Source organism: Ceratotherium simum, chromosome 17 (assembly GCF_057802395.1).
Source record: "Ceratotherium simum simum isolate JZ-2026a chromosome 17, ASM5780239v1, whole genome shotgun sequence".
Taxonomy (NCBI): Eukaryota; Metazoa; Chordata; class Mammalia; order Perissodactyla; family Rhinocerotidae; genus Ceratotherium; species Ceratotherium simum.
The window spans coordinates 54,231,527-54,244,092 of NC_141916.1; the positions used below are offsets into that span (position 1 = coordinate 54,231,527).

General features: G+C 51.8%; 1 protein-coding gene across 1 annotated transcript; it reads left to right on the forward strand.

Annotated features, from left to right (window-relative positions):
- Window positions 1-894: 894 nt before the first annotated feature.
- Window positions 895-12,566, forward strand: LPAR5 (lysophosphatidic acid receptor 5). Its single transcript, XM_004438722.3, has 2 exons — window positions 895-1,378; window positions 8,959-12,566. The coding sequence occupies exon 2, from the start codon at window positions 9,175-9,177 to the stop codon at window positions 10,288-10,290; it is 1,116 nt and encodes a 371-aa protein (XP_004438779.1). The 5' UTR covers window positions 895-1,378; window positions 8,959-9,174; the 3' UTR covers window positions 10,291-12,566.

Consider the following 12,566-nt stretch of genomic DNA (forward strand, 5'->3'; position numbering starts at 1 on the left):
GCCTGGGGTCTTGGGAATCATGTGGGCCATGAGGGCATGTGTGTCTTCACTCCTGAAGCCCTGGGCCCTGTGATCTCAGATGTGAGTGTAGGATTGTCCCTCTGGAGGATAAAGGCCAGAGCCTGACTGAGATCACATCCAGGGGGACCAACCCCGGGGAAGTAGGGCAGAACTTGCACTGCATCGGCAGGGAGGAAACAGCTGGGGCCTGGAGCTCAGGAAACCCCTGATTTGACCTCCAGCAATGGGCTGGATGATCCGAATGTTGAGGTGGTTGCATCTTGACAACATGCATTGACAACACGCAACTCCAGCTCTGGCCTTTAATAACCTGAGATTTCCCAAAGTGTGTTCTGGGGACACATATGTTTAGGAAACTGTACAGTCTCTCCCTCGTCTATAGGTTCACAGTGATTAACAGCATTAAAAGGAAAATTTATTATGGAAAAGTTAAAATATGCACAAATATAGAACAGTATGATACACCCCATGCACCCTTCACCCAGCTTCAGTGATCAACATGTGCTCAGTCTTTCTATGGCGTGGTAAAGCTCTGAGGAGCCCTGTAATAGAGAAACCTGTTTAACCTGGTATTTCCCAAACTCATTTGACCACAATATCCTTTTTCACCTACTACTCAAAAACTTGAACTTGTTTTTGTGTATTGAGCATGGACAACATGCCCAGCCCTGTTGATCCAGAAGACAAGGGGTTCAGCCCAAGGATACAGAGACAAGGGGCTCTCCCCCGACCCCACCTCACCCCACCCCCACCTCACTGCCTAGGGGAAATAGGGGCAAGGAGGAGCCATCCAGCCTGGGAACCCCTGTGATAGATGAGCCGTGTGCACTCCGGAGAGGGAGAGGGCCCCAGCAGACACTGGCACTCAGAGGGGCCCTGGGCAGGGTGAGGTATAAGCCATGATAGCAAGAGCGAAACCACCTGCCGGAACCCATAAGAAAAGGGTACCCTTTTAAGATACCCAGGGGAGCCCAGTGAGCATAGCGAGAGGCTGGGGGTTAGTCATCTGGTGGCAGTGGGTGGGTGTGCCAGGTAGGCTTCCTGGAAACTGTGGGGAGTGCGTGAGTGACATGCGGGGGCAGTTGTTAGTCGGCAAGAGTGGGGTCTGGATTAAGTGCCATTATCTGCTGGGGTTTCTTCTCTGGCCAGTCCGTGGAGGCCGCTGAGGGCACTGCTTCCTCCTCTCTCTCTCCCTGCCCCCTGTGGGGTTGGGTGAGTGCAAGGAACTGGGATCTGCTGAGATCTGCCGAAGTGGGTGTGTCCCCACCCGCCCCAGGAGCAGGTCCTACCAGCCCAGCCCAGCCCAGAGCAGGCAGCGGAAGCGGCTGGGGCAGCGGCAGAGCAGCAGGGAGCACAGGTATGGGGGCGTCACAGGTGGGGTTGAACCTCACAGGGGGAACAAGGGGCAGTACCCCTTCTTTAGAAATGGGGAACATGGGTGGGGATGGAGATGTGGGTGGGCCATGGGCCCTGGAAAACCTTTTGGAAGAGAATAAAAAGCTAAAAGGGGCTGCCTCAGGCAGACAGACCTTCTCAGACAGAGGACACAGCCTGGAGTGCCCCTCGGAAGCTTGAGGCCCCCACACTGGGGCATCGCAGAGAGGCTGGGCTCTCCCCTTCACCCTTGAGGCCCCTGTCATGCTGAGCCCAGGGTTCCCAAGGCCACTGGGGAGGGCCCTCTGGGGACAATTTCCAACCCTTTCCCTCTCTCAGTTAAAACTTAAACCCCCCGGGGCCAGCCCTGTGGCTTAGCGGTTAAGTGTGCGTGCTCCGCTACTGGCTGCCTGGGTTCGGATCCTGGGCACGCACCGACAGCACTGCTTCTCCGGCCATGCTGAGGCCGCGTGCCACATACAGAACTAGAAGGATGTGCAACTATGACATATAACTATCTACTGGGGCTTTGGGGGGGTGGGAAAGGAGGAGGATTGGCAATAGATGTTAGCTCAGAGCCGGTCTTCCTCAGCAAAAAGAGGAGGATTAGCATGGATGTTAGCTCAGGGCTGATCTTCCTCACACACACAAAAAACTTAAACCCCCATACCCACTCACCCTCAGGGCCAGACCCTCTGCTCAATGACAGTGAAGCTGATTAAACACCACGAATGGAGTCCACTGGCACAGATGTGTTCCCACTGTTATCCTTCCCAACTAACCAACGTGTATTTTAATAGGGTCTTCGAGACCCACTGCCTTAATCCAATGTGTTCATCCAAATAAGAGGATTAGACGAGATGGTCTCGAATGTGCCTATAGCTCTGATAGAATGTGGCTCATGAGTGGCATGAAGAGGATGGCATTTCAGATATTTAGCACTGGTAGGAGAAATATTTGAGGGTCGGCAAGGCCTTATGATACCTTTGTATCACACCCACGAGGGCAGCTGCCCACCTATTACCTATGTTTATGGGGGCCTCCATGACAAGAAAGGGACCTCCCACCTGGTTGTATCTCCAGCTCCTTTTAGGGTGAGCTAAAATTGTAGCCCTAAGGAGAGATGGAGGCAAGGATGGAGGGGGAAATAGAAAAGCCTCACTTCCTGGCCACAGAGACACTAGAGCCCAGCTCTGTCTGATGCTGTCAGCTCTCCCCACCCTGCCCCCCACAGCGTACACCCTAGCAACACAGAGACTTTGCATGGCCAGACCCACCGGGAACGAGACAGCCAAAACAGTGAGAGCTGAAGCCAGTGGTGCACATGAAGTGCTGCCTGAGTTTAGAGCGAGGCCAATGAGGCCAAAAGGCTCCAGAAGATTTCTCTGAGGCTGGGGGACCCAGCCAGGCCCCAAAGCAAGGGGACACTCAAACCACAGGGCTGTGGAGGGCTCATCCTGTAGAGTGGCTTCTCTCTCTCTTTTTTTTTTGTGAGGAAGATCAGCCCTGAGTTAACATCCATGCCTATCCTCCTCTTTTTTTATTTTTTATTTTTGGCTGAGGAAGACTGGCCCTGGACTAACATCTGTGCCCATCTTCCTCCACTTTATATGGGACGCCGCCACAGCATGGCCTGACAAGCGGTGCATCGGTGTGCGCCCGGGCCACCAGCAGCGGAACGCGTGCATTTAACCGCTATGCCACGGGGCCGGCCCCAGAGTGGCTTCTCTTGATGGGGACTTTATTTCCTGTTTTTCCAGCTCTTGAAAGCAGGGTGGAGAGAGATGTGCAGGTGGTGAGGTGACATCCATACACTGGGGAGACTAATTATTGAGCTGTAGGCCGCCTTTGCTTTCTGCCTTTTCCCAGAAAAATTGTCAGGAGAGAGGAGGTCAGAATATCCGGGGAGGGAGAAGACACAGCTGAGGATGATGTTAGAAAGGCAGGGAGAGACAGGCTCAGCTGGGGAAGGGTGGGGAGATCCTGGAGCAGGAATTTTGACTGGAGAAAGCAGAGCAGGCCTGGACCAAGGAGGAGGGAGGATGGAGATAAGACGCGGCACCCCAGGGCCTGGGCCAGAGTGGCTTCTCGAGAAAAACGTGGCCTCTGGGGCAGGAGGAGGCCGCCCACTTGGCCTGGTCACCTGCGCTATCTCCACACCACAGAACTCCCAGATCCAGGACAAGCTGGTGAGCAGAATCCATCTGTGTCCCCAACGCAGCTCTTGGGCAGAGGTGTTCACAAAGCCTTTAGACTACGTTGAGCTTCTGCTGGCGGCTCAGCACAGTTTGGATTCACTGGGGAGTCGGACAATACAGACATTAAGAAGTCTTTATGAGTCAGCCCGTCTGTGGGTGAAGGCTGCATCCGCCCAGCGCCTGAGCACAGCGCAGAGGAAGTGGGCTTCGGTGGAAGCGCACACTCTGTAGGGGTGGGATGCTGACTGGCCTCGACTCCCAGCCGTGGCCTCCAGAACCTAAAATGAGGTTGGGGCTATTCTAGAGCCCGTCTTCGGGGGCAAGGAGGATGAGGAGATGTGAGATTCCTTCTTTTCAAAATTCTGAAGGGTGTGAATTACTAAAAAGAGGAGGTGAAGAGAGAGCAAGGCATTTGGTGAATGTGTGGAAGGGGGAAAGGGGGATGTGCCTAGAGAGGGTGGCAGACAAGAAGAAGCTGGACAAAGTGCAAATATTTCTCTCCCCTCCCTGCCCCCATTGTCCCTAGTTGCCTATTCCTTTCTCTTCAGCTCCCCTCTGCATCGTTGGTCAGGCGCCAGAAGGGTGGATGCCACGGGCAGGTTGTGTGGAGGAGAGGGAGGGAATGATCATGATCTAGCCTCCTGCCCACTTTTACTGTCTCAATTTCATTTCCTGCCTGTTGCAGAAAATAGCCCTGCCCCTCTGGCTTATCGCAGCCAAGAACGGTGCCCAGCCCAGCTCAGAGGGCAATGGGACAGGTCTGAGAGGCCCTGAGGACGTAAGGAACCTGGGCCCTGGATGTGCACGCGGGCAGCTGAGGACAGAGACGCAGGGAGGAGGAGAGTGGCTGCACGTGCTCTGGTGTGTGCGTGGTGTGGAGGGCAGTGATGTGGACTGGGCAGGCCCCGCCCGGTGCCTCCATGTGTACGGGGCTTTCCTTGCCCCTCAGTGCCTTGGGGCTGGGATCTGTTTGTGCACACCTGCATGGGTGTATGCTCCGGAAGCTGCCTGCCTGTCTGTGTCTATCCGTGTGCGGATACTGTCCCTAAGCTAGGGGCCGTGTCTGCTCTTCCTCCTCTGGCCTCCGTGCGTGCACATACTTGTGTGTTACAGGGTGTGTATTTACATTTACTTGCCTGTTACTAGGGATCTTATGTGACATCTCCTAGTGTACGTATACCTGTGTGTCCTTGCACGAGTGTATAGTGGTATGCTTATGTTACCACGTCCGTATGTGTCGATGTTACTGGGCCTATGTGGGCCTCCACGTCCTTCCTTCTCCCTGGTGAAATGAAACCCCAGTGTTCGTTCTTTTCTAGGGCAGCTGCTGTTTTTTGGCTTCCTACATTTTCCCCACAACCTGACCTCTTCCTCAAGGCAGGACTGAGGAGAGGGCTGGGCTGCCCCTCCCCCACATCTGGAGCCCTCCTTCCATTTCCTGTTTGCCTCCTTTTTGGCAGTTTTTCCCATCTTTGCCATCTGGCCTGGCACTGTGCCTGTTCAGCTCCACTGACGGGAGCCCCAGGAAAGCAGGCGGATGGGGTGGGGACCAGGGCAGGGGCCTGGCAGCTCTCAACGCTCAGCTAGGGCCATTCTGTGTGAGTCTGTCAGAAAGGTTGACAAATAACCTCCACTACAAAGAAACCCAAGGACTTCTCCCTTTCGGAGTAGAGTAAGGAGAGCATCACCATGCGCTTTACGAAAGCATTCCTAACTTTCCCTTTAAGTGGCAGCTCACCTAATACATCTTGGTCTGTTTATTGTTGTAACTTGGTTGGCAGAAAGACTGGAATTCTTGGAAAATCGTCATTCATCATTCATTCACTGTCTAGTACGTGCCTCCTAGTTGTAAGGAGCTATTGATTCTCCAGGGAATGGTTAAGAATGATAAAGCATTATTGTAATTATAGTGTAAACTGTTGTTGGAATTTTAATGCAAGCTGTTTCCAAACAGGCCTTTTAAGGGACATGGTCTTTTACTAAGTGAGTTGTACATGCAGACAAGAGAGTCAGGAGTGTGATAAGCAGTGGTTAGCTGACTGGATTGATACAAGAGATGTGATAACAGGATTACAGGATGGGTGAACATGGAGGAGGGGGCAGCCAGTGAATATCACAGGGGCCTGCTAAGTAGAGAGACTGAAGTGTGAGTGAGCTTGGGAAGAAAAGCAGTAGAAGAGGTGGTCCCCACACCAGGACTTTACTATCTAATTGGGGAAATGGAACAAATACAACCTGAGTTGAAAGCAGCAAACTAAGTGCTGAAGTAGGTAAGGGGAAATGGTGAAAAGAGGGGCGTATTTGTGTGTGTGTGTGAAAGAAAGATGATTACCAGTGTTTGAAGTGGAAGAAGGAAGTGGGTTATTAAAAAGTATATATTTCAATTGGAGAAATGAGGAAGTAAAACAATGTATCTATGGGCACAGATTTCATACAGATGGCTGTAAAAGAGCAAGTGCCCTGGGCAGCATCCATCCTCGTGTCTAAGCATCCACTCCTGTTGGAAGCAGCCCGAGAGGGTTGGACTTAGGAGCCGGGTGGTCCTGGGTTTGAATCCTGACTTTGCTCCTCACTGACTGAGCTCTTGAGTTTGTCTGTCCTTTCCAGTAAAAATGAAGATAAACATCTACCTCAAAGGGCTGTTGGAAGGATTAGAGATTATGCACGTAAAATACCCTGGGATAAGGTGAATGATCAGTGAATGATAGCTATGATTTTTCACTCAACATTCATTGAGGTAGGTGCTGCAGGATACAGAGATGAATAAGTCACAGTCCTCAGCCCCTCCCTCAAGGAGCTCACAGTCTAGTGGGAGGGGCTGTCTAAGAGCAGCCAATTATAGTGCAGGTGGGAACAGCTACGACAGACCTGCCCACTGAGTGGAAGTGCTGGTGAGGAGATTGCAGCTGCCTTGCGGGGATGGGGAGGGAGGGAGTCAGGAAAGGCTTTGCAGAGTCCTAAGCGATGACTGAGTGGGCCAGGTGGAGAGTGGGAGGAAGGGCACTCCAAGTTGAAGAAACAGCACAGGCAGAGACAGAGTCCTGAAAACAAAATGTATGTGCACAATTATGATTAGTTTAGTGTGACTGGAGCAAAGGAGCATGGGAGGTGAGGCGTGTGCTAGGAAAAGATCCTGGTTTTATTTGCTTTTCAGCATGTTTAAGCCTCTTTTAGTATTATTTTCATTTTTGAAATTCGTATTTTGCAGAGGAAATCTTTATTTCCTTTAACTGTTCTCTTACACCTCTTACAAGTCTTAAACTGCTGGTAGTTGTGGTTGGAGGGAGAACAAACAAACAAAAACCCCACAAGAAAACTTGTTATAGTCTGAGTTACCTCGGTTCCAGGTAAGAATTTAAGCAGCTCCTTTTGAAAGGAATCAGTCCAGTATCTTGGGATAATTGCTCAGTGTCTCCGGACAACTTCTCTCCCTAAGATGGCATGTGGACACTCGTGTTCATAGTATTCTTCACAATAGCCAAAAGGTGGAAAAACCCAAGTAACTATCAACAGATGAATGGACAAACAAAATGTGATATATATACATATATACACAATGGGATATATTATTCAGCCATAAAAAAGGATGCAATTCTGATACACGCTGCAACATGGATGGACCTTGAAAACTTTATGCCAAGTGAAATAAGCCAGACACAAAAGGACAGATATTATGATTCCACTCATATGAGGTGTTTAAAATAGGCAAAATTCATAGAGACAGTAGGACAGAGGTTACCAGGGGCTAGAGGGAGGGGGTAAGGGAACGGACAGTTATTGTTTAATGGGTAGAGAGTTGTTGTTTGAGATGATGAAAAAGTTCTGGAAGTAGTGATGGTTACGCAACATTGTGAATGTACTTAATGTCACTGAATTGTACACTTAAAGATGGTTAAAATGGTAAGTTTTAAGTTATGTATATTTTACTACACACACACAATAGCTGTCTTCAGGGGCTGCCATCGGGGGGTAGCTTCTGTGGCCTTATGGCTTTAAGGAAGGTGGGATCCTGAGACCTCTGGCTCCTCTACCTCTTGGCCGTATCTTTTGTGGGCCAGCTTTTGCCTAAGGATGGCAGGTGCTGTGGTCTGCTCTCTCCAGCAGCATCGTCAGTACTTCCTTGCCTCACTGCTACGCTCTCTGGGCTTAGGGTCCCCCTTGAGCCCTCACTACCAAACCGCCATCTCCCCCCTATTGCAGCACTCCATCTGGGAAGCTCCCTACTCAGACATGCCAGAGGAGCACCTGGAGAAGCTCAACCCACAGGGCCTTCCCCTACCTGGCAGGACTATGCTCGTGTGCCATCAGCCTAGGATGTTATTATCCCCATTTTACAGATGAAGAAACTGAGAGTTAGAGAGGTCAGATAATCAAGCGAGCCTGGGTCGCTCTGACCACAAACCTAGCTCCCACAGGAGCAATGGTAGATGTGATGAGTGAGGCTGGGATTTTGTACTGTACACGGGAGCCTGAACTTTATTCTGTAGATAATGGGGAGCCAGCAGAGCACCTGTTCCAGGGGCGGAGCTCCGCAGTGCTGCTCACCACCTAATATGAGACCTGTTTACTCGCACTTTACTATGTCTCCCTTCTATGGAATGCAAAGTAGCTAGGGGCAAGACTTTTGTTTTGTTCACTGCTGTGAACATGCCTGGAACCTTCTAAAGGCTTGGGAAGCATTGGTAGAAGAAAGAAAGGAAGGACGGGAGAGACATTATTAGATAATAACAGCAACAAAAGCACTTTTACATACATCATCTCATTTACTCTAACAGCCTCATGAAGGAAAGACCCCCTCTCCTTTTTTTCTCCCCAGGTGAGGAAAATAAGATTCAGAGAGATTAAGTCACTTTTCCGAGGGCAAAAGGTAGGCAAGTTGGCAAAGCCAGGATTTAAAACCAGGCAGCCGGGGACTGGCCCCGTGGTGTAGTGGTTAAGTGCATGTGCTCCGCTGCTGGTGCCCTGGGTTCGGATCCCGGGTGCGCACCTAGGCATCGCTTGTCAGGGCATGCTGTGGCGGCGTCCCATATAAAGTGGAGAAAGATGGGCACAGATGTTAGCCTAGGGCCAGTCTTCCTCAGCAAAAAGAGGAGGATTGGCATGGATGTTAGCTCAGGGCTGATCTTCCTCACACACAAAAAAACAAAAATAAAGTAAACCCAGGCAGCCTGCCTCTAGAGCCTGGGCATTTAACACTGTGTTGTACAGCCCTGCTGCAGAAAGCTATTCTGGCCCCAGGGAAGATGGGGAAAAGATCTGAGGCTGAGAAAGACCTGAGAGGCCAGCCAGTTTAGCTAGATAAACACTTGTGTCTTCGGCCCTGTCCTTACAAAATCTTGACTTTTCCCTCATCTTCACATTCCAGGTCTGCCAGTGCTGATGAAGCTGTGACCAACGGCATCCACCCCCTGGCAGCCATCTGGGGCTGCCGCCATAGCCCGCATTCCCATGCTCCGCCTCTGCTTACTTTGGGACTGTCTCTGTGCAGCCTGCAGGCCCCGCTCTGGCAATGAACACGATGCCAGAACCCTGGTGTACCCCATGATGCCCCCTGCCTAGCTCCTCCTCACACTTTGGCAGGATGTTGGCCAACTCCTCGGCCAACACTTCTACCAACAGCTCTGTTCCCCTGTGCCCTGACCACCGGCCCACCCACCGCCTGCACATGGTGGTCTACAGCCTCGTGCTGGCCGCAGGGCTCCCCCTCAACGCGCTGGCCCTCTGGGTCTTCCTGCGCGCACTGCGCGTGCACTCCGTGGTGAGCGTGTACATGTGCAACCTGGCGGCCAGCGACCTGCTCTTCACCCTCTCGCTGCCCCTGCGTCTCTCCTATTACGCACTGCACTACTGGCCCTCCTCGGACCTCCTGTGCCAGATAGCGGGCGCCATCTTCCAGATGAACATGTACGGCAGCTGCATCTTCCTGACCCTCATCAACGTGGACCGCTATGCCGCCATCGTGCACCCGCTGCGGCTGCGCCACCTGCGGCGGCCCCGCGTGGCGCGGCTGCTCTGCCTTGGCGTGTGGGCGCTCATCCTGGTGTTCGCCGTGCCCACCATCCTCGTGCACAGGCCCTCGACCTGCAGTTACCGTGGCCTCCAGGTGCGCCTGTGCTTCGAGAGTTTCAGCGACGAGCTGTGGAAGAGCAAGCTGCTGCCGCTCGTGCTGCTGGCGGAGGCGCTGGGCTTCCTGCTGCCCCTAGTGGCCGTGGTCTACTCGTCGGGCCGGGTCTTCTGGACCCTGGCGCGGTCCGACGCCACGCAGAGCCATCGGCGGGGGAAGACCGTGCGCCTCCTGCTGGCCAACCTCGTCATCTTCCTGCTGTGCTTCGTGCCCTACAACGCCACGCTGGCAGTCTACGGGCTGCTGCGGGGCAACCTGGTGGTGGCGAGCATCGCGGCCCGCGATCAGGTGCGCCGTGTGCTGATGGTGATGGTGCTGTTGGCCGGCGCCAACTGCGTGCTGGACCCGCTGGTGTACTACTTCAGCGCCGAGGGTTTCCGCAACACCCTGCGTCGCCTGGGCACTCCGCTTAGGGCCAGGACCTTGGCCACCAACGGTGCTCGGGGGGCGCTCGCTGAACGGCCTACTGAGACCAGCCACACCACTGAGCCGCTTGCCGCCAGCCAGGAGCTGCTCAGGCCCTTCAAACCCGGGACGCCCTTCACCCAGCGCCTGGAAGATACGGCCCTCTGAACACACATCGTGCTATAGGGTCACCTGCCATCCCCACCCCCTCGAGCCTCTCACACTTGCAGACTTTCAGGGTGTGCACATGAGGGAGGTGGACTGGGCATTTGGACTTCTGGGTGACAGCCACAGCTCATAAATGCAGAAGAGAAAAAAGTGTGGGAGCAAAGGGCACCAGGAAGGTAGAGTGCTGGTGGAAATATCTTCTTTAAATTGGTGGTGATATGAACATGGGGAGGATCCCTTCCCTAGAAGGAAGTGATGCTGTGAGCCTGCCGATGCAGAGGCAGAAGACTGGATGAAATGCCCTTGGTGAGGGCGTGAAGCAGTACTGAGAGCTGGCAGATGGAGCAGAAAATGGGTGATCTGGGTTTAGACGGACCACAGCAGTCTTAGGGCCATGAATGCCACCCACTCTCATTTCCCCTGGGCTTCCCCTGCCCAGCAGTGAGGCATAATTCAAGAGTTTATTGGCTATGGACAGAATTAGTTTCCTTCTTGATTAGTGACTTGTAACAATTTAGATCTGACACCCAGCATAGGGTGGTTGAGGGCAGGGCAAAACCATGAGTTACAGGGTTTTTTTCCTCCAAGATTCTGGTCCCTGTTCCCCTTTCTAGGTGGTCCCTTCTCCTTCCACCCCAGCCCCTTTTCGAGACCTCTATTCTAGGTCCTAAATTCTATCTGTCTCTGTTGCTTCATCTAGAATAAGAGGAAAATTCTTTGTACTAAAGTAGCAGTTGTCAGGCTTTTTGATCTCAGACCCTTTTACACTCTTAAAAATTGAGGAGTCCAAAGAGCTTTTGCTTAAACTTTGTTCTTTTGATATTTACCATATTGGAAATTAAAACTAACAAGTTTTTAAAACAAATACCCAAGCACACATTCCATTAGCTGTGCGAGCAATAATGTCATCACATTTCAGGAAGCCTCTGGAAAACTCCACTGTATACTTGTGAGAGAATGAGAGTGAAAAGGACAGATGACATCTTAGTAGTAGTACTATGAAAATAGTTTTGACCTCATGGGCTTCCTTAAAGAGTTGGTCCCCAGATCACACTTTGAGAGCCATAACTGTACCATGCATAACTTCTTCCCAGGGCATTATATACACTTTTTTTTATTACTGTGGGGACAGGGCAGTGCTCAATAATCAATTGCTAATGTCCTTAAGGCTTGGGGTTTCCTGGGGGGGCCGGCAAGAGCTGCACACAATGGACGCTACCTTGGGCTTCCTGGAGCGGCAGCCCTGAGGTGGGGGTGGATCTAGTCACGCAAACACTCAGGCGGAAGGGGTGGGGCTTCTCTGGGGAGGGAAAAGGGAACTGCGACAGACAGGAAAGGAGTTTAGAGGGAAGTAAGAGTGTGATGGGAGGACAGGAATAGGCTGTCTGTTCTTAGCAAGCTGGAGGCCAGGGAAATGGAAGCCTGGCTTCTGGGCCACCTACTGTTTCCTTCCCTCTTTACAGAGTCCGAGTTGGGGGGCTGAGAAGGGTTGCTGAGTTGGCACTATGACATCTTGAGACCCTGACGTTAATGAGGGAGTTGTTGCCATGCGTGTGTCCTGTGTGCATTTCTGTCCCTCTGTCTCTCAATGCTGTATGTTTCTGTGTGTGTGTGACAGTGTCATGGTTTTCTTGTGTGTGTCTCTGTGTATTTTAGTTTGGAATAAGCCTTTTGTGTGTGTCTTTATGCGATCACTCCAGACGGTGATTTACAGGGGTAAAATGACCCCTGGTGGCCAAACCAGAGAACTGACCCAGATTCCTCAGTGAGAGCTGTGAAGTCGGGGCCTTCCACCATCTGGTGCCAGGTTAGAGCCCTGGGCCAGGCGCTCACCTCCCGCTGCTCTAGAAGAGGCCCGGTGCTTAGCACCTGCTTCATCTTGCTTCATCCTTAGGGTTCAGGACCCATGCCCTTCCAGCCCTGGGAGGACCAAAGGTCGCCATAGTCCAGTCTCAGTACTTTGTCCTATCCAAACTGAACTGAATTGAGCACAATCTAAAAAAATTACTTGAGTATTTTTATATAGAGATACGTGAACGAATTCTAAAGTAATGAAAATTCACATAGCAAGTGTCTTCTAACATACTATATAATTTACTTATTTATTTATTATAATTTTTATAGCTTTTGTCTGTCTTCCCCCCTGGTAAAATGTAAGCTCCCTGGGGGCAGGGATTTTTGTTCGGTTGCCTCTCTGTTGTGTCCCCAGCATCTAGAACATCGCCTGGCACAAAAGAAGTGCTCAATAAATATTTCCTGACTGGTGAGCAGTTCAA